The 20,851-nt window shown below is 49.5% G+C and overlaps 1 protein-coding gene across 1 annotated transcript in view; it reads left to right on the top strand.

Moving 5' to 3' along the window:
• Znf282 (zinc finger protein 282) overlaps window positions 1-20,851 on the top strand; it is a 23,756-nt gene that overhangs the window by 231 nt on the left and 2,674 nt on the right. Inside the window, exons 2-10 of the mRNA XM_015493856.2 lie at window positions 65-175; window positions 1,668-1,674; window positions 1,874-2,293; window positions 9,288-9,414; window positions 9,850-9,969; window positions 12,186-12,305; window positions 14,007-14,120; window positions 14,936-15,049; window positions 20,629-20,846. Coding sequence (XP_015349342.1) covers window positions 65-175; window positions 1,668-1,674; window positions 1,874-2,293; window positions 9,288-9,414; window positions 9,850-9,969; window positions 12,186-12,305; window positions 14,007-14,120; window positions 14,936-15,049; window positions 20,629-20,846 — 1,351 coding nt within the window. The remainder of the gene's footprint in view (window positions 1-64; window positions 176-1,667; window positions 1,675-1,873; window positions 2,294-9,287; window positions 9,415-9,849; window positions 9,970-12,185; window positions 12,306-14,006; window positions 14,121-14,935; window positions 15,050-20,628; window positions 20,847-20,851) is intronic.

Here is a 20,851-nt window from a genome sequence, read left to right as displayed (position 1 = left end):
GACGGCGCCCGCCGCCCTTCGCGGGCCGACTGAGGCTCGCGGCAGGCCTCCTGCTCCGCCGCAGGGCGATCGCCTCGTCCAGGTTACACCGCAGCCAGGTGGACGACAAGATCGCAAAATGTTCCAGCGCCATCTCTCCCAAGTATAATGAGCCACCCACTTTTCCTCGGCACCGGTGCGATCCTGGGAAGGGACTGTGGGGAGGTGACTTGGTCGTCTTGGGTCGGCGAACTTGGCCGCATATTGGAGTCCTGTGAGCAGCTCCGAAGACAACTGACGCCGCCCAAGCCGCGTCCCTGAACGGTCAGCTCCAGCCCCTGGGGGTGGAGGAGGCGCCGGTCTTTCTTTAGGCTCCAACGTGATCTCAGGTGTGGCGTTTGAGAACCAGCGCCCCAGGCTGACATAGAACCCAGGGAAGAGGTTCTGCGGCCACCCTCGAATGGCCTCCGCAGAGGCCCCTCTGCTCCCACCGGAGGAGCCAGCCAGGAGCTGCTGTGTATTCTTTGATCGATTGTCAGCTTCAGGTCTTCAAACTTCCACTGGCAGCCCTTGCCCTCTTCTCTGGCTAGGTCAGAGTGCAGCCTCCCTGAGCCCTGTGGGTGGCTTTGATGAAGAGGCAACGGGCCTTACCCAGCCGGGACTGCAGCCCCAGAGCCTGCTCTCCTCTCTCCCAGAGGGAGAGAGTCTCAGGACACTGTGGGGACAGCTTCTGAGTTTGGGAGAGTAGCAGGCATGCTTGTCACTGGCCTGTCCAGTCCATCTCAAAGCCAAATCCCTCCACTTTCCCAGCAGGAGGGCTTCTTCACAGCAACAGGGAGAACAAAAAGTGAAACCTCCTCTTGACCCATGCAGGAAGAATTGGTTCTCAGCCTGTGGAGCCCTGAATACTAGAACAGTATGTCACTGGTTCTCAGATCCCCAAAGAACTGTGGCCACCCTCCACTCTCCTTTCTAGACATAGCGCTTAGCCCCCAACCTGCACCCACTGGCCTTACTCTTGGGGTGAGGATTCTGTGCAGAAAGATAATGGAGGAGGTCTCAGGAAGCAGGGAGGGGTCCCAGAGCTTTTACTCTTAGCCCTTGTGGAGGGTGAGGGATGTCCCCTCCTCTTGAATGAAGAATTTTGAATGAATGACATTTTTTAGTTAATCTATTTTCAGTTTGCAACGTATTTATGAAAGAATAGTCGTGTAAGGAAAAGGGAAACAACAAGCCCCCCACCCCCGCTTGCCTGTTCTCTAGCTTGGGCATCTGGTATCTCCCTGGTCTGCAGCCCTAATAGGAATGGTGGTAGCAGCACATACCTGAAAGGTTCGCATTACCTGTAGCACCCACAGGTGTGCCTGTTGGCAGTGCAGGGTGGTACTATGGAATGACCAGCTGCTTCTCCATGCCTCAATTTCATCATCTTTAAAGTAGAGATAATCATTCTTGTCCTAACCTGCTGAGAGACTGCTGGGAAGATTAGCATCAGAAAGTTTACATGAAAATTCTTACCCTGAAACAAAAAACACGGGGCAAATATGAAGTTTACAATTAAATCTAGCCCATGAAGAAAACAGCTGCTCTGTTCAGAGAGAGAGTCTGAACATTTTAGACACGGGCCCACAGCCTTGACTTCCAGATGTCAAAGTAGGTGAATTGGTGGCTAGTCTGACTCCCCACAGGCAGGAGGTGGGCTACGGATTGGGGGAGGGCTAGATGGCTGCTCTCACTTTTGCTGGGAGCATTAATGAATACCATGGCTGGAGGTAGGGCTTGGCAGAAGAAAGACAATCGGTGGCATTTGATTAATTGTCCCCTGTTCGCTAGCCACTTTCCCCTCTCGCGCATATTCTCATCCTGGGCTGTCGCTTTTTCCCTTTGCACACAGGCTCAAGAATGGGACATGGATGCCCGGCGACCAATGCCTTTTCAGTTCCCACCCTTCCCAGATAGGGCGCCTGTCTTCCCTGACCGCATGATGCGGGAGCCCCAGTTGCCCACGGCGGAGATCTCACTCTGGACCGTGGTGGCTGCCATTCAGGCTGTGGAGAGGAAGGTGGACGCCCAAGCCAGTCAGCTGCTGAACCTGGAGGGACGCACCGGGACCGCCGAGAAGAAGCTGGCCGACTGCGAGAAGACGGCCGTGGAGTTCGGCAACCACATGGAGAGCAAGTGGGCCGTGCTGGGCACCCTGCTGCAGGAGTACGGGCTGCTGCAGCGGCGGCTGGAGAACCTGGAGAACCTGCTGCGCAACAGGAATTTCTGGGTCCTGCGGCTGCCCCCCGGCAGCAAGGGGGAGGCACCCAAGGTAAGTGGGGGGTCAGCGGCAGGGCTGGAGGTGAGCAACTGCGCAAGGGAACGAAGCCCCTGATTCCAGCTGTCAGGCTTCACAGGCTTCCCTGGCTGTCTCCTTCAGTGTCGTGGTGAAACCTCTCTCTCCTTAGCCTCTTCTTGAACGTCCTCCCCGCAGCCCTGTGCAGCAGGTTCTTCTGCGTGGGCTTGCCTTGGAGCCTGGTCTCATTACCCCATGCCCCCCCCTCCCCCAGTTCCTGGCTGGCTGCAAAGACCTTCACTATTTGGTTTTTCCACTTGAGAGCTGACCAGTGACAGTTTGCCATTGGTTACCTTTGTACCTGCTTGTCCAAACCATGGCTGGGGACAGACCCCAAATCACAGTGAATGGACTGGCTTTTAAATCTGGATCACTAAACTCAGGTGGGCCCTTTTTGGCCGAATCATTTCTGCTTTCTTCTGGCTGGTCAGCGCTGCTCTCATTGATGCCCTGATTTCGATTTCTCTGAGAGTCTGGAGACACTCAGAGGAGGCTTCCTTGTGTGGCATCACATTCCCGCACCTGTTGCCCCAGTGCCCTGGTCATTGCCACTGAGGCTTGGTGTCCATCCACATCCCCTCTTCTAGGAGGCTACCCTAGCATCTGTGCCATCTGCCTCTCAGCGCTCTTCTCTTTCCTGGTCCTCTCACTCCAACGCTCCATGACCCACCTGTCTCAAGAACTCAACCTCCCCGGCCCTGCACCTCCCTCCACTTAGCACCTCATTTTCTGTTCTCCTGGAGAGCAGAATCCTTTAAAAGAGTCTTTTAGAAGTGTACACTTGTTATCTCCTGTTCTCTCACCCCCATTCTCTTCTCCCCAGATTTCTATTATGGAATATTCAAACACATACTAAAGCCGATAGAATAGCATGACGGAAGCCCTGTGCACCTACCGTTGGCTTCAGTGCTCATCAAGCCTGACTGATCCTGTTTCTTCTGAATGCCTACCCACTTCCTCACTCCTTTTATTTTTTTCAGAGAAATAAAATTTATTTACTGTCTTATGTTATCCCAAATAGGATTTATATGACTCTGCCTTTTTTCTTTCTTTTTTTAAATTTGTTCACACCTTAAGACAGTATAATTTGATCAATTTCCTTCTCCAGTCCCTCTCCTTTTCCTCTCCTCCCTCCCCTCCCCTTGTTCCCCTTTTTCTATTCTACTGGTCTCTCTTTACTTTTTTTTTTTTTTTAAATTTGTTCCAATCAGTCACACATGGTAGTGAAATGCATCTTGACACATTGTACACAAACGGAACCCCACTCTTTTAATTTTGAAGCAAATGCCAGATGTCAATCACTTTGTTCATAAATATATCAGTATTAATTCTAAAAGGTAATAACTCTTTAAAAATAAATATACTGGCCAGGTGCAGTGGCACTCACCTGTAATCCCCACAACTCAGCAGGATCACAAATTTGAGACCAGCCTTAGCAAATAGCAAGGCCCTGTGCAACTTAGGGAGAGACCCTGCCTCAAAATTTAAAATAAATAAATAAATAAATACGGCTGGGGATGTGGCTCAGTGGTAAAGTGCTCCTGACTTCAATCCTTAGTACCAATAGATAAATAAGTAAACACACAAGGAAGCCCACTATCTATAAAATTAAAATGCATTAATAAAAATAAATAAACTCCATGTTGGCACCACTGCCACAGGAGAAACCTCACCCCACTCCAGTGTCCTGTTGGGGTCTAGATTTTCAATTAATCATTCCTTCCTTTCTTTTTTCTATTTTTTTTTAAATAAGAATTTAAATAAGGTCCACACATTGTGATTGACATGTCTTCGTCTTTTTCAATCTGTAGATTTCTCCTTCATCTCTGTTTTTCCTTGCACTTCATCTGTGAGAGGAACTGGGCTATCGGTCCTGTCTAGTGTCTCACTGCCTGGATTCTGCTGATGGCATCCCTCCTGGTCCCACTGAGCATGTTCCTCTATTCTTAGTGTTCCAGTAAGCTGGTAATTGGATAATTCTCCCTGGAACCCACTCTGATCAGGCTTGGGTTCCCTCCCTTCTGTCCTATGGGTCTTACCCAGGCCCTAATAAGGTCCACTGATCAGGTCTCAGTCTTCATCCTCCTGACCCATCAGCAGCATTGTGTGCAGGTAGCCACTCTGTCCTTGGCGAGCCTTTGACCTGCTCCCGGGATGCTGCTCTTGACTCCTTCTCTACCCAGTAGTTGCTCCTTCTCAGCCTGCTCTCCTGGGTTCACCTCCTTTTCCCAACATCTTACAGTTTGTAGCGGTCTTGGGCTCATCTCAGCCTTTTGCTCATATTTACAGTCACTTCCTCATGATTTCCTCCAGTCCCATGGTTTTATTTATTTATTTTTTAATTTTTTTAATATTTATTTTTCAAGTATCGGCGGACACAACATCTTTATTTGTATGTGGTGCATGAGGATCGAACCCGGGCCGCACGCATGCCAGGCAAGCGCGCTACCACTTGAGCCACATCCCCAGCCCCAGTCCCATGGTTTTAAATGCAATGTGTGTATTGTCAACCCCCAAATATATTCTGTCCCTTCTACTCTCTGCCCTGTCCAGACTTCCTTCTTGAATGCCAGACTCATGTTCCTACCTGTAAATTCAGCCTCCATTTGGAGATAAATATCTTAGACTTAATATAACCAAAATTAACTCTGGGTATTCTGCTTGAAGTCTGTTCTGCTCAAAGTCATCCTCGTCTCTACTGATGACAGTTCCATCCTATTCAGTCTCTCAGACCAAAGGCTTGGAGTGCTTCTTGTCTCCTCTCTTTCTCTCACCTTCCAGTATACATGTACAGTGTGACCACACCTCACCTCATCTCGGTATTGCTGCAGCTCCTGCCTGTTCTCTTGGTCTCCACCCTTGCCCCTCTCCCATTCCGTCTACTCTCAACAGAGCAGCTAGAGTGATTCCTTTAACATATAAATTGGTCACAGATACCTAAACTTTCCAAATGGCTTCCCATCTTACTCAGAATAAAAGCTTAAGTTTTATATGTTCCCCACCACACTCCCCATTACACCCTGGCCTCTGACAGTCCTCCAGCTTCCTACACAGGCTCCCAGTTCAGGGACATTCCACTGAGAAGCTCCTTCCCTGGACACTTCCTGGTCATCTGCATAGCTTCTCCCCAACCTCCCGGCTTCCTTCAGGGGTCTGCTCAGCCATCACTTTATCGTGGACCCTTCTGTAGCCACCCTATGAGAAGAACCACGTCCCTCCTGCATGCCGTTGCCTGTCCCTGCTTTGGTCTTCCTCTGAGCACTTATGCCATCAGCATCTTTAATATTTACACCTTTTTTTGGCTTCTTGGTTGGCTTTCCCTGACAAGAATGTCAGTTCTGTTTGGTTCAAGTGTTTGTCACGGCACCTGGCTCAAAGTCGGTATGCCCAAGGTGGTGGTGCTCCAGCTGGACAGCTAGCAGCTCCGTGGAAGGGACTAGGTCTCACATGTCTCCGCGGGTGGCAAGGAGCCCAACCCATCAACTTTGCCAGAGCTGCCCCTTGAATTTATTTATCAAGGCTTCACATACTGGATTGTCACAGGGGCTTTGTTCCCTGCACAGCATTGAGTGGGATTTTGCAGATGTTGCTTGTCTATCACAATCAGCATCTACTTACACCCTGCCCTTTGCGCCTGTCTGTACCACGTGTTTTAACTCAGCATTCTGTCCTCATGTAGCACTGTTAGGTGTTCTCTGTGTTGGATGAAGCCTCGGAATCTCAACTGTGGTGTGCCCCTGCATGATGAGGGAGTGGTTATGGGACGTGGAATCAGGGGACTTGGTTGAGTCTTGACTGTCCACTTCTGGTTTTCTACTGTGCGTTAAGCATGTGTTTTCATGATCTCTGAGCCTCCTCAATTCCTCTTTAAAGAACTGAAGTCTGAGCAATTAAGTAAACTTGTAGCTAATCGCTGTGAGCCCCAGTGTTAACCGTCTGTAGCATGGAGACGCTACTGTGCTGGCTTCATAGAATTATGAGGAGGCATTGATTTTGTTTATGGAAAACATTTGTGGGTCCTTGTTAGTTACCTATTGCTGTGTAATAAATGTAGCAGTCTAAAAAATAATTATCGTCTTGCAGTTTGCAGTTTCCGTGGGTCAGGAATTCAGAAGTAGCTTAGTTGGGAACTTCTGGATTATTCTCTTGAATAATCATTCTGGCTTTTGGCTGGGGGTGTGATTATCTGGAGGCTTGACTGTGGCTGGCAGGTCTACTTCCAAGACAGCTCACTCACCTGGCTGTTGGCAGGTCCCTTACCATGTGGACTCCACTAGGACTACTTGAGCATCCTCACAATGTGTCCACACCCATGCCCCCTCTCATGAGGGATCCAGGAGAGAGAGACCAAGATGGAACTGCAGTGTCTTTTATGACCAGTTTTAGAAGTTGTGTACTATTACTTCTTTATATATTTGTTAGAAGTGAGTTACCAAGTCCTGCCCATACTCAGGAGAAGAATTCAACTCCACCTTTTGATGGGACTATCAAAATTTCATGACATTTGAAAACCACCACAACTGTAAAACACCATGAGTATGTTAATGCACATTGCTGGCCACAGTTATGGTTCATTATGTGCTCTTGGTGTGCAAGGTGTGTTTTCTTTATCTGCTGGATTTAGGAGGGATGCTGTCAAATCTCTTTGGGCCTGTCAGGTTCTTTTGTGTCTGTTAGTTGGTTCCTAGCTCATTCTGGGTAGTCTCTCCTGTCCAGGTGGATCAGAGGCTGCTGGCAGTCTCAAACCAGACCTCAGACTTCTGTTATATCCTGTCACAATAAAGTCATTAAAAAGTGATGCCTGTTCCTACACATGAGAATGGAATTCTGAATATTGATTTTCCCAAAAAATGGTAAAGTGAGGCAAAGGAGCTGGTGTGTTGGAAAGATAGGCTTTGGATACCTTCAGTTTGAGATACTTAAAGACAATGAAATGGCGCTGCCTAGAAAGCAGTGGGAAAGTGGAGAAGCAGGGAGGAGTCGGGACAGAGCCTCGTCCTGGAAGAAGAGGAGGAAACAGTAAAGAAGATGTGAGCCAGTTGGACAGCAGGCAGCACAGTAATGGGAACCAAGCAGGCAAAAATTCTAGAAAGATGGACTGACCTTTCAAAGAGGTCTGAAAGGGTAAGGGTTACAGCCGCTGGTGGCCCAGGACCTTCCAGGCTGTGGTTTCAGAGAATGGAGGACACAAGCAGAGTATGTCCCTTGGAATGTGTCAAATGAAGATTGAGAATAGATTAACCAGAGGTAGCAGCTTTGAGTGAAGGTTTTCTCAGCCTGGGATGACCCAAAAGAGAAAGGCGGTGGGAGAGAGGAGGAGCTGAACATGCAAAAGAGGAAAGGGCAGAAGGTAGAGGAGAAGTAAAGGGCACCTATCAGCAGGTTCGCTTTGGCAAGAAGGAAAGGGCAAGGAAGCAGCTTGCCAGTCTCTACCTGAGGTCAAAGACAGAGGCAGGTGCAGGACGGTCAGAGAAGAAAGCTGTGGAGCAGTGGAAAGTTTGAAACCAGCCTCCTCAGGGACAGAGCAGGATGTTAACCAGAGGTCGCCAAAGACTCCTGGGCAGCCTGAGACATGATGTGAATTCATGGTAGATGTTCTCTTCAGAATTTCATGAGTTTTATCTAGGAACAGGGACTTAAAATGAAGAAAAGGGGCCATGTCTGTGCTAGCTCTAGTTAAAAGTTCTAAGCCTGATTTTTTAAAATTTTAATTAGGTATATATGACAGCAGAATGCATTTTGATTCATTGTACACAATTGCAGCACAACTTTACACTTCTCTGGTTGTATACGATGTAGCATCCCACCATATTTGCAGTCATACATACCTCAAGTAATGATGTCCATCTCATTCCACCATCTTTTCTACCCCTCTGCAAACTCCCCTTTGCCCCATCAATGTTCCTCAATTTTCTAAGCCTGAGTTTTAAAGACGGATGGTGAGTTGTTGGTAGGGACAGTGCCACTCTGCACAGCTGTGTATATCACCTTTGCAGGAATTATGTGCACCTGGCTCAAAGGCTGACATTTCTAATTGGCATGTAGGTGCCGCCCCCTCATGAGGCTGTGCACCTGACTCTGCTGTCTCCTTCTCATTTGCACCAAGGTGCCATACAGGTCAGTTTTGGCCCTGTAATTGCAGGTATAAAGACTGATGGATGAGGACTAGGGAAGGGAGGAGAATTGGGGGGCTGGATTTCAGAGTGAGAGCAGCGGCTGGTTCAGCAGAGATGTGAAAGTGGTAAGTGGGAGACCCGAACGGTCAGAGAGGGAAGTCCACTGATTCAAATCACAGAAATGAAACCAATTTGAACGATTTGGTCCAAGGTGAGGTCGAGCTGGTGAAGGCTGAGATGAATACACACGAGGTTCCTGGTCAAACTGAAACCCCAGCTTTATGTGACAGATCAGAACACTTCAATTGGCAAGTGACTGACATGAGTGATGACAGGCCACAGTGGCACTTCCTCATGCACGACACACCAAGACCTGGAGCTTTCACACATACATGGCTTTGGATTGTACAAGTTTTAGTGACAGAAATGTAACTGTGTCCTCAGGGGTAACCTGACCTGAAATTCAGGTTTCATCAAAGAACTTTATGGTACTTGGGTCACCGATCCCCATTCTGAGACCCTCCCACACCTCTGTCATCCCATACACCAGGAGAGGCTCATTGACTTCAGCTTTGCCTTTAGGAATCCAGTTGACCTAGAAGTGAAATAACAAAGGACATCGCTAAATACTTTTTAAAAAGTGGGTGGGCAAAGTTGACCATCAAGGCTGTTGGAAGCACAAGAAGGTCCAGGGGATAGAATTCCGAAGTGGGCTGCCGTGGGCTGGGATCCAGAGGTTGGGACGCACAGAGTACAGGCCGGGCTCTGGGTCGGGGTGGCTCCTTTACTGCGCAGGAGAAGCGGAGCCAGTGAGGTGGGCAGCAGGCACGAGGCTGAAACCCTTATTGTCCCAGGTCCCTGTGACTTTTGTCGACATTGCGGTTTACTTCTCTGAGGACGAATGGAAGAACCTGGACGAGTGGCAGAAGGAGCTCTACAACAACCTGGTTAAGGAGAACTACAAAACACTGATGTCCCTGGGTAAGGACACCTCCCCTCTCCACCGGTGAGCTGTCTCTGGAGGGGGTGTGTCAGCCTAATGGAAAGACAGTTTATAACAGGGTGAAAATAAATGCCTGGCCACAGGGCTCTCGCCTTAAATTCTCTGTGCACTACTACTATTTTAGAAGACAGGAAAATCTCACATCTGCACCTCACTACACACTCCATCCCAACAGCTGGGATAAGCCCAAGTTCATATGACGTCAGCTTTCGGAGACCAGCTCTTTCTACACTAGAGGTCTGGGAATCTGTCTGCTTGTCTTCAAGGTTCCTCCTAAGAGGTTACCTACCTTGCTATGTGACTGCTGCCACGCAGAGGGGTGCTCAGGTGGACGGGTGGCTGGCAGACAGCTCCCTCGTCATCCTGGATCTGGGGTCACTGGCCAACTTCCTTCCCTTCCCTCTCACTTCCAGACACAGATGGCCCCGTGCCCAAGCCAGATGCTCCAGCCCCGGTGGAGCCCAGGGAAGAGCCTTGCGTGTGGGAGCAACGTCACCCTGAAGAGAGAGAAATCCCAGTAGATACAGACACAGGTAAGGGCTGCCAAAGAGAGCGCCAGGTCCAGGGGAGGGCAGGAGAGGAGAGCCGGGTGGCCTATACACCAGGCTGGGGGCGCTACGGTGTTTGGGCAGAGGGAGTGTCATGAGTCCTCCTGGGGGTCAGTTCTGCTGCAGTTGAAATGTGGTGGTCACTTACAGGAAGAGGTCTTGGGGCCTGAAATCTCAACATGGACACTTATCTTTTGGTTTATTAAAGCTGTGTAGCTTTGGACTCACAGTAAGCTGGGTGGAGAGTCAAGAAAGTATGTGGGCTTGTGACACCTCCCAGGCCTGGTGGGGAGCAGAGAACTTAAGCCTGGGAGCCACCAGAGGCTCCCTGCCTCGGATCCAGGAGGCTGACGGAGGTGAAAGTGGAGTCTGCTGTGGAGGCGCAGTTCTGCTGGGCCCAGCTCCTTGCCCAGCTGTATCTGCGATTTCACTCACACCTCATTCTTGCCCAGACACACACCTCCTGCGCACACTTACCCTGTGATGCTCTTTCCTCACTCACCAAAGAACCTCAAGTCCTAAAGGAATCGGTTCCCTGGGAAGCCCACCTGGCCAGCATTCAAAAACTGGGACAGAAGGCACCAGGGTTCTAGTCTCAGCTGAGTCCCCAGGGCCTCAGCTCTCCGAGCAGCAGTGTTGACAGGGTGAAGTCTGGCTCTCAAGCCAGTCCTCTGCCCAACAGCATGAACACTCACCCTCAGCCCCCTGCCTCACTCTCCCAACCTTCTCTCTCTCTCTCAATGAGGTCTCACTATGTTATACAGGTTGGACTTACACTCACAATCCTTCAGCCTCAGCCTCCCAAGTAACTGGAGTTACAGGTATGCACTACTATGCCCCGCTCTTTTATCAAGATGAAATTTATGAGCAATAAAAATCACCCTTTTAGGGCTGGGGTTGTGGCTCAGCAGTAGAGTGCTTGCCTAGCCTGTGTGAGGCACTGGATTCGATTCTCAGCACCACATATAAATAAATGAATAAAATAAAGGTCCACAACATGTTAAAAAAAAAAATCACCCTTTTAGGAGTTGGAGTTGTGGCTCAGTGGTGGAATGCTGGCCTGGCCTGTGTGAGGCCCTGGGTTCGATCTCCAGCACCACATATTAATAAATAAAACAAAAGATCCATTGACAACTGAAAAAAAAAATCACCCTTTTAAAGTATATAATTCAGTAGTTAACTGAGTGCAATCGTCACTACTGTATAATTCCAGAACGTTCTCATCATGAGAAACCTCATACCCCTTAGCAGCCACTGCCCTCTCCCCTTTGCCCCAGCCCTGGCAACCACGAATCTCTCTGTCTTCATGGATTTGCCTCTTGGTCGTTCCGGCTCAGTGACTCCTGCCCCATCTTCATCAAGACGGCAGATGTCTGAGTTCAGCAGCTGTCCGTGCAGTCTCTAGTATTATGTGGTAGTTTTTACATTTCAGGCACCATAAAGTCCACAATTTCATTGAGTTATCAAACCATCTTGGGACTGAGCACAGGGACCACTTGCCTATTTTATAGAAGCAGCAGCAGCTGAAACCCAGAGAGTGAAATGACTCATGCACTGAGTCGGTAGAGTTGAAACCAGGATCCCCATCTTCAGATTCCTCACCAAGTCTCTTTCTATTGCCTAAGTGTCAACTGCCAGGAGCTAGTACATTGCACAGTAGAATACCAGAAGAGGAAACTGCCCTTTCGCCACATCTTGGGTTCTACTAAAGGATGTGTTCTTTTATGTTTAAGGATGCTGTGCTTTACCCACCCAGCATCAAGGCTTAGCTGTGCCTCTGCCCAACCTGCCTGCAACTAATCAGATCATGTAAATGTATGATTTGTATGTGTGTAAATATATATTTACATACATATATATGCACACAAACATGCACGTGTATGTCGGTTTCTGGCCACTTCAGTGAAAAGCAAGGACAAATCACTGCAGTCAGAGGTCAAACACCTGGCCAAGTCTTCATTACCCGAGTCGTATGGTGTGGGATTGTGTCCAGTCTTTCTAACCCTCTTACACCTCATTTTGCTGCTTGCCTGCCCCTTTTTCTGAATGTTGGTCACTTCTCTGTTGGGACCTTCTATTCCCCAGGGTCATCCAGAACCGGAGACCCCTGCTCTCACCTGCAAGTGCAGGCAGCCATGCTCCTGACCCCAAACGTGCTGGTGACTGGTATACGGAAAAATAGTGTGATTCTCTGTCTGCAGGAACAGAACCCCTGGTGCCTGCACAGGATGCATCCTCCCAAGTGAAGCGAGAAGGAGCTCTGTGTGTCCGGGGCCAGCGGGGCCTGGAGGAAAGAGCCATCCCCACAGAATCTATCACCGGTGAGTGAGCCAACAGCCTTCCAGCCCAAGATGGGAGTGCAGGGGATGTGCACCGTTCATAACTCCAGGGGCGTCTGTGTGCATGCCAGACCAGAGGCTGCACCAGCAATGAAAGCACACTGCGGGTGCAGGACTGGGCCAAGGCAGGATCTCTCTAGGGGTGCTGACATGGCACACAGCATTGACAGTTCATGACTATGCCCAGGCTTTGCTTGTTCTCTTTGCACTCATCTTTCTATTCTTAGGTTTGGACTATCTTTCCTCTTCCTTAAGAACAGTATCACCACCGGGCAAGGTAGTATACATCTATAATCCCAGTGACTTGGGAGGCTGAGCCAGGAGGATCACAAGTTCAAAGCCAGCCTCAGCAACTTAGCGAGGCCCTAAGCAACTTAGCGAGAACCTGTCTCAAAATAAAAAATAAAAAGGGCTGAGGATGTGGCTCAATGGGTAAGCACCCCTGTACCAAAAACAAGCAAACAAACAAACAAAAACTGGTATCACTGCCAAAGTACTAAGTGCAAGGCACTTTACTAGACTTGCTGGGGACAGAATATAGAGACCAGTAAAACCTGCCCCCTGACCCAGAAGACTTTTCAGTGCTTTGCCCAAGTATCATCTTGGGGGAGCTGCTCCCGATGGCATTCCAGCTGGGCTCTGTAGCAGGTGTGTGTGAGAGTCAGAGTTTGACGTGGCAGCAGAACCAATGTTGTATGTGTTTGTGTGTGTGTAAAGAGAGAGGTTGTTTTAAGGGATTGGCTTAGCAATTGTGGAGGCGAGCAAGTCTGCAGTTCCCAAGCAGGCCAGGGGTGGAGGCCTGGGAAGAGCTGATGCTGCAGCTCAAGCCTCAAGCCATCTGCTGAAGGTGTTCCTTTTCCTTGGCAAACTCCATCTTTTCTATCAGAGTTTTCAGGTTGAATGAAGCCTACCCACATTTTGACTTCATATGTAATCTCATCCAAAAAGCATACTTGATAGAAACATCTAGAATAACATTTGACCAAATATCTGGCCAACCCAAGTTGATACACAGAAGCAACCATCACAAGATAGATTAACATACTGTGGCTCCCTCCTCATCCACTCGTTAGAGCTCCATACCTTGACTCCCTTAGGCAAAGCCTCAGACCCATAAGCAAGTGATAGTAGCATCTAGGAAAAGAATTGTTTCTCCCTGGGCATCAGGAAATTCTGGAAAACACCAAGTATTGCTCTCTTTAGAGAGACCTGGAGATAATAAGGCAGTAAAAGGTAAATTGGGTTTAATAGTGGAAGAAAGAGGATGTGGGATCTTTTCTCTCATCTTAGAAAAGTCCTGTTCAAATGACTAAGATAAAAAACTTCCTGAAAGGGGTCATTCTCCTGGGAAATGCCCTCATAAGGATCCCTCCTCTCATAGTGGTCGCAGCAATAGAGTGGGTACCTCATTCTAGGAAATTGTCTTTGGAGCACAAAGAAACCTTGTACCTTAAAGTCACTGTTATGTCATTCCCCTGTGGAATCTACTAATTTACAATCACAGATACATTGTCTGTGTCCAGAATGACTTGACTCTTTGGCTAATTAGAATAATTCAGTTACATACATGCCTGATTTTTAGGGGAAACAGATAATTGCATGAAATCATAGATTTACTCAAAACACAAACTGGTGATGATTTCATTTCATTAACACCTTTGCTGCTCTTGTTCCCATGAATAGACTCCCCCATCTCTGCCCAGGACCTCTTGTCCCGGATTAAGCAGGAAGAGCAGCAGTGCGTATGGGACCAGCAGGATTTGGCAGAAAGAGATATTCCCACAGACCCCAATTCAGGTGAGGAAAATGTCAGAATGAATATTGAGGTCAAAGAAATCATTTACTATATCAATGGAACTGATACTAAAATTACCGTAGTACCAATTTTTCTTTCTTTCTTTTTTTTGTGGTGCTGGGGATTGAAGCCGGGGCCTAGCACCAAGTTTTGACAATCTGATACAGGCTCACCCAATTGGGCTCTGTGACTTGTGAATGTTGGCAGAGCTGGGGAGGTCCCCTGTTATCCCTTCTGGAAGCTCTGGCACCAAAGTCTTATCCCAGCCCCATACCAGGAAGAGAGGATGAGAAGCAAAGTCTAAGGATCTTTGTAATTTTTCAACTTATCAAGGGAGAAATTAAAGGGACCCAGGGCAGATGGTGGAGCAGAGTCTCCCTGGTAAAGAGTCCTCAGGCTTCACATGGGTCTTGTCAGTGGCTTTGATTGCTGGTTCTGCATCACCAAATTTCTGAGTCAGACCAATCAGCCATGGCACTGTGGGCTATCAGAGCTGAGTCTTCCTCTGGCCTGGCCTGGCCCCATCCCTCTGGGGCTCAGTGGACAGTTGGAAGTCCTGGGTTCCAGTCTGACTTTGTTGCTGCCCAGGCTTTGGGATGAGCTTCCTCCTCTCTGGCAGCTTTAAATTGTGTAGCATGAGTGAGAGCCCATGTAGGAAGGCTTGAGAGGGCAAGAAGGACCCCATAAATATAGCATGGATGCCCAAGACACCACCTTCCACATGGCCAGAGCCTCTGCATGCAATGGCTTTCCATCCTTCTGTGGGATAACAGCTGGGAGAGAATGAAGTATAATGAACCTTCTTTCCTGAAAATAGAGTCTCTCATCTCGGCACATGACATTTTGTCCTGGATCAAGCAGGAGGAGCAGCCGTATCCTTGGGGCCCTCGAGACACAATGGAAGGAGAGCTTGGACTGGACTCTGGGCCCAGTGAGTAATGCGCCCTCCATCAGGATCCCTGGGTGTTTTGACCAGGGTTGCTTGCCTCAGCCTCCCCTTTTTGGGGTGATGTGTTGGTGGCAGTCTTTCAGAAACTGGAGGAACAGTTTGGATGAGAGAACAGTGCCTGCCCTTGGTTTAAATGGGATTTAGAGCAGAACTCTTTGTACCTGTTGACATGGTGGGATGACAAGGAATGCCAGGAGACTGAACACAGCACAAGAGGGAGCAACAGCAGCCCCCTCCCTAACCTGGCCACCATCCTAGCTCTGGCCTTGAAGCCACAGGACCAGCTCATCAGGCCCTGCCAGGAGCTTCTGCCCCAGCCCTGGTCCTCGGTGCTACTTTCCAATTCTTCCAGGTTGGCTGTGAGTAGTCTACCTGGAGGAGCCTTTGCCTGGGACCATACAGGGCTGGGGACAGATCTAGGAAGGCCCCTGGAGAGCTTGCCAGGCTTTGCAAATGACCAGTCAGTTTTCCTACTTTGGTTTGGCTTTGACAACCCATAGGACAGTTTGCCTTGTCCTGTTTTATCTTTGGGATGCCTTTGAACCCAGCATCAGAGAGACAAGAGTATCTGGAAATGTCTTTCCCCACGCAAGTCATGATAGTCTATCTATCAGGTCCTGTTTCTTGTCTTCCAAAGGGAGCCTGCCTCCTGCTTATTAATGGTGGAATTTGAAACTAGTATATCAGCCGTCATTTCTTTTGAGGTTTAAAGCCAACCTAGTGTGGTGTTGCCAGGGACAGATGGAAGGACTCTTTTTTTTTTTTTTTTAATATTTTATCAGTGGACACAACATCTTTATTGTATTTTTATGTGGTGGTGAGGATCAAACCCAGCGCCGCGTGCATGCCAGGCGGGCGTGCTACTGCTTGAGCCATATCCCCAGCCCCGGAAGGACTCTTAAAATTATGTGAAAGAGTCTTTTGGACTGGGGTTATAAGGGGAGAGGGTGGTAGGCGAGACCTGTGTCTGCCAGCCTTCTTCCCCAGCCCTGGCTATGCAAGAGGAGGAACTGGTGTCCTGCTTGACTAAAGTCAGACCACTACCTAAGTGGACGTTACAATTTAGTAAAAGAGATTTCTGATTTTACCTATTAACGAGTATGTGTTGAGTCTCTACTCTCAGACAGTTAGTGTAAACAGGGTAAAAATCCACCTCATCCAAAGTTAATGTGCAAAGCAGGAGCTCTGAATAGGACTTTGGAGCCCAGTGACTACCATGTGCTTCTGGAAGGAATGGTGGCCAGCTACACTGTAGCTGGGCTACCTTATCCAGGTACCCACATCCACAGAATGTGCTTTGGAAGTGCCCCCTTGATCTCAGCCCACATTATTCACTGCCTGGGGCCAAAACCTTCTCTACTTTCTGTTTATTTAGCCAGTGTTTCCTTAGTGCCCACTCTGTGCCCTGTGTGTCTCAGTGTGAGAGTAAGCAGGTCAGAAAGACTTTTCCTTCTGAGCAGCCAGGGCAAAGCCAGGCTGTGGCAAGTGCCCCGAGGGTGATGGGCCAGGAAAACAGGAGGAAGGGACACAGCAGGGCTCTGAGCAGAGCCCCCAGGAAATGCCTCCCAGGGAAGTGAGAGCTGAGTGTGCTCAGCATCCTGAGAAGGAGCTGGCCATAGATTGTCTACAAGAGTGGACCAGGCGAGGGAGAGCAGGGCAAAGGCCCAGGAGGCTTTGGGGGTGAGGCTGAGAAGGCAGGCAGAACTTAGGAGCCAAGTTAGAGTTTGGATTGTGTTCTAACAACAAAGGAGACTAGCAGAGGGTTTTCCGCAGGATCATGACAGGATCTGGTTTCCATTTTCACAAGGTCAGTTCAGGCATGGACAAGGGGTGGGTGTGGATTGAGCCAAAGCTGAGGAAACAAGGAGGTGTTTCAGAGGCTGGTAGCTCTGCTCTAGTGCTGGTGAAGAGAGGGTGGTTGGTCAGAGTTGGCACAGCAGCAGTGCACATGGGGAGGAAGCCTTTGGAGCTGTGGATGATGGGTGCAGGTGGGGTGAGGACCCAAGAATGACTCCTGGGTCTGGCCTGAGGAAGTGGGTGAATGCAGTGCCCCTTGCTGAAGTGCGCATCCTGGGAAACAGCCAGGTAGCTGTGGACACCAACTATCCCAGTTAGGACCTGTTGAGATTTGAGGTCACATCCAAGTGGCAGTGTCCAAGATGAGCATGGGAGTCTGAAGTTCAAGAGAGAGCTCAGAGCTGAACTGATTTGGGAGCTATAGGCTGCTGTGACTTCACATTAGCCCCCTAGAGTTAGGCCACACTTCACTAGTTGAGGCCACTGTACTGCACAACACTGCCTTCCCTTCAGGTACAGCCACCAGCATGGGGATCCCAGGCCACCCGCATTTCTGACTAGCTAGCTACAAATTCTGGGTTCCCACTTTCCCGCTGGTTCAAACATGTGCTATATAAAGCCTCACAAAATTCAGAAGCTTGCCACATTTATAATTGCAATGTTATTATAGCCAAAGGAAGAATCATAAGTCTAGGTCTGGGAGGGTCCTAATCATGAAGTTCCCATTGTCTGTTTCCTATGGAGTCAGGACATATCACCTTCCCAGCACCCTGATGTGTGACAGTATGCGGAGTGTTGCCCACCAGGGAAGCATGCCTGAGCATCACTGGTCACAGTGCTTATTGGGTTTTTGTTGCTATGACTGACTGGGTCACTGACCAAGAGGCTCAACTCAATCTCTAGCCCTCTTCCTCTCCCTGGAGATTGCACTGGAAGCCCCAACCCTGTTATCATATGGTTGATCTTTCTGGCATGGCCAGCTCCATCCTGAGTCATCTTATTAACTTCAACCCTTTTTTTTTTTTGGTTCCGGGGATTGAACTCAGGGGCACTTGACCACTGAGCCACATCCCCAGCCCTATTTTGTATTTTATTTAGAGACAGGGTCTCTAGACAGGGTCACTGAGTTGCTTAATGCCTCACCATTGCTGAGCCTGGCTTTGAACTCATGATCCTTCTGCCTTGGCTTCCTGAGCTGCTGGGATTATAGGCATGTGCCACTGCACCCAGCTTGTAACTTCAATTCTTTAGAGGCCCGTGAGTCACCTCATCATCAGCACTCCATCAGAGTCCACTGTGGGCAACAAAAACACAGGAAATTCCAAGGATTTAGAGACTGGTCCAGGAACCAAGGACACAGGCAGTGAAATTATTACACATGGGCTGTTTTAAGCCTAAGGATCGTGTGAGTTCTGGAGACAGTGTTGACAAAGAATTAAAAGAAATCCCAGGCCCAGGCCTGGTAGGAACCAGAAGAGCATGGCCCTACCAAAGCTGGGAGAAGGGGAGGGAGGGAGGGGCCGATTATATCACAGCCATGAGAGGTTGGACATACACTACAGGGGGGCGTTGGAGAGTGTTGTTGACCTTGACAACATTCTCATTGGAGTGGTGAGAGCACATGCCTGACCCTAATAAAAAGGGGGAAGGGAGGCAAAGAAGTGCTAAAAGCAAGTTTAGGTAACTCTTAGTTAAAGTGGCTATGAAAAGGAGCCGATAAATGATGGCAGCTGGGGCTGGGGCACAAGGGGTCCCAGTTGGGGTTTTAATTGAACTGCCTTCAAGAGTAAAGAAGCAAGCTAGTTGTGGTGGCACACGCCTGTAACCCCAGCAGCTCAAGAGGCTGAGGCAGGAGGATCAGGAGTTCAAAGCCAGCCTCAGCAAATTAGCGAGACCCTCAGCAAATTAGAGAGACCCCAAAAATATAAGAAGGGTTAGGGGTGTTGCTCAATGGTTAAGCAACCCTAGGTTCAATCCCCAGTACTCCCACCCCCCAAAAAAGAGAGTTAAAGAAGCAAACTTTTCACACCCTTTGCCAGAACTCAATCACATGCTTATATCTGAATTAATTACTAACAGGAAATCAAGGAGAAGCCCTCTTGGCCATGCCTGAGCGGGCACCATTGGAGGAGGAGGTGATGTGACATAATTATGGTAGAAAGGAAAAGCAGAACCCACTAGAGAAAAAAGCCAAGACAGTGCAGCATACGGTCTCCTTATGAGAGTTCTGCAGCTTTCTGCAGTAGCCTCAGGCACTTGAGTGCAGTCACAGAATTGGGGTTCCCCAGGGAAGCACACTGGGGAGAAGAGCAAAATGCGACAAGTGTTTGCCATGGAGGGACTGTCCTGGAGAGCCAAGTTAGGTAAGGCAGAGAGAACAAAGTCTGGGTGCATGGAACATGGCGAGACAGTGAGAGCTGGACTGCTGCTCATGCTGAGTTTGAAGACTTAGTCTGGGTAGGAATGTCCTAGGTTGGCTTCCAAGGGAAGCATCTCCAGAGGGCTATGAACCCATAGTTCCTTTGCCACCCTTTGGGAAAGGCATCTGTGAAGGAATAAAGAGTAGCCAGGTAGAGTAGGAGTGGCAAAGACTCAATGCAGTTACACAGGGCCATAGCCAATGGCCCAGAATGCCCCGGAGCTGGCATGGCCATTCTGAGACATCCTGAATTGAGGCAGGCAAACTTTATTTTGCTTCTGGCCTTGCCAGTGTCCCATAGAGGTAGCTGTCTGCCTGGCTGGGTGGAGTGGTGGTGGTGGTGGTGGTGGTGGTGGTGGTGGTGTGGGTGTGGTGCTGGGCCTGACCTGTTACAGGCATTCAGAGCAGGTCTTGAGTACGGAAAGTGGGGTGGAAACAGGGCAGGCGCAGTCTGGGAGGTGGCTTCAGTTGGGGCCTGGACAGAAGTGGGAGCATTGAAAGGTACACCAAGAAGAGGTGGGAGTGGGACCAACTTCTTCACAGTTCCACCACAGGCTGCCCCTAAGTGGTAGATGGGGCTTTTCCAGGCTGGAGCTAGAGACAAGGGAGCAGACAGAAGTGGAGGCACAAGAAGACATCTAAACAGAAGGAACACTTGAGTGCCTCCTGGGTTGGGCACTAAAGACACTGTTCTGATGCTCAGGGTTTGGACTTAGTCTCCCACTAGCCCCCAAGGCAGTGGAGAGCTGTGGCCTAGTGGCCTGGAGACTCTGGTGTGCAAAGAAAAGCAGCAGGCTGCGTTGTCAGGAGCCAGGGGCCATCAGGCCTGGGTGGCACTCACACTGCCCAGCTGCCCAGCCTGTTATTGCCCTGACTACAGATCCATCTGGGCTAACTGTGGTCCCAGCTCCCTCTATTACATTCCTTTAGACCTCTAGACTGATTTTTACTGTAGAAAATTCTGGCAAGTTCTTTTCCTACCATTGAGAGAATCTCCAGAGATAAATTATCATTGTTCATTAGATTGCAATTAAGTCTAATTATTTCCAGGCAGTGTACCTTTCAAGGTGGCTTTTGGATTGCAGGCCCCTACCCCTTAGCTTCAGCCTCCTGGAAGGCTTTCCTGTCCCCACCTGCCACCTGCCTGGCTGCTTCTAGTGCTTCCCAGCACATGACTTCGTCAGGCAGAGGGCCATACAGACAGCCACCTGTCATCTGCTCAATCTCCTCAGTTTTAGAGAAACTTAGGCCCAGATAGCCTGTGACCTGGTCCCTTTCTCAGGAACAGTGTGGGGTCCCAAGTAAGAGCACTGTCAGTATGTCACTTCTTCCTGTTTTCCCCCAGGTGACAGCCTGCTACTGGTGAAGAACCCACCCCAGGCCCCTGCTCAGCCCCAGCCCCAGCCTCAGCCTCACCAGCAGAGCCTGCCGGCATTGGCAGTGCCTGAGAACCCTGGTGGCCCCGGGAGCCGGGGGCTGCTGGATGAGGGCTTTCCAGCCCTCCCAGGGGAGCGCAGCGTGGGCGAGGCGCCACCAGGTGGGGAAGGCAGTGCAGGGAGCAGTGGCAG

The sequence above is a fragment of the Marmota marmota genome, unplaced genomic scaffold, assembly GCF_001458135.2.
Source record: "Marmota marmota marmota unplaced genomic scaffold, marMar, whole genome shotgun sequence".
In the NCBI taxonomy this organism is placed as follows: Eukaryota; Metazoa; Chordata; class Mammalia; order Rodentia; family Sciuridae; genus Marmota; species Marmota marmota.
The sequence above is the reverse complement of the archived record's forward strand: the minus strand, read 5'-3'. Positions and strand labels throughout refer to the sequence as shown.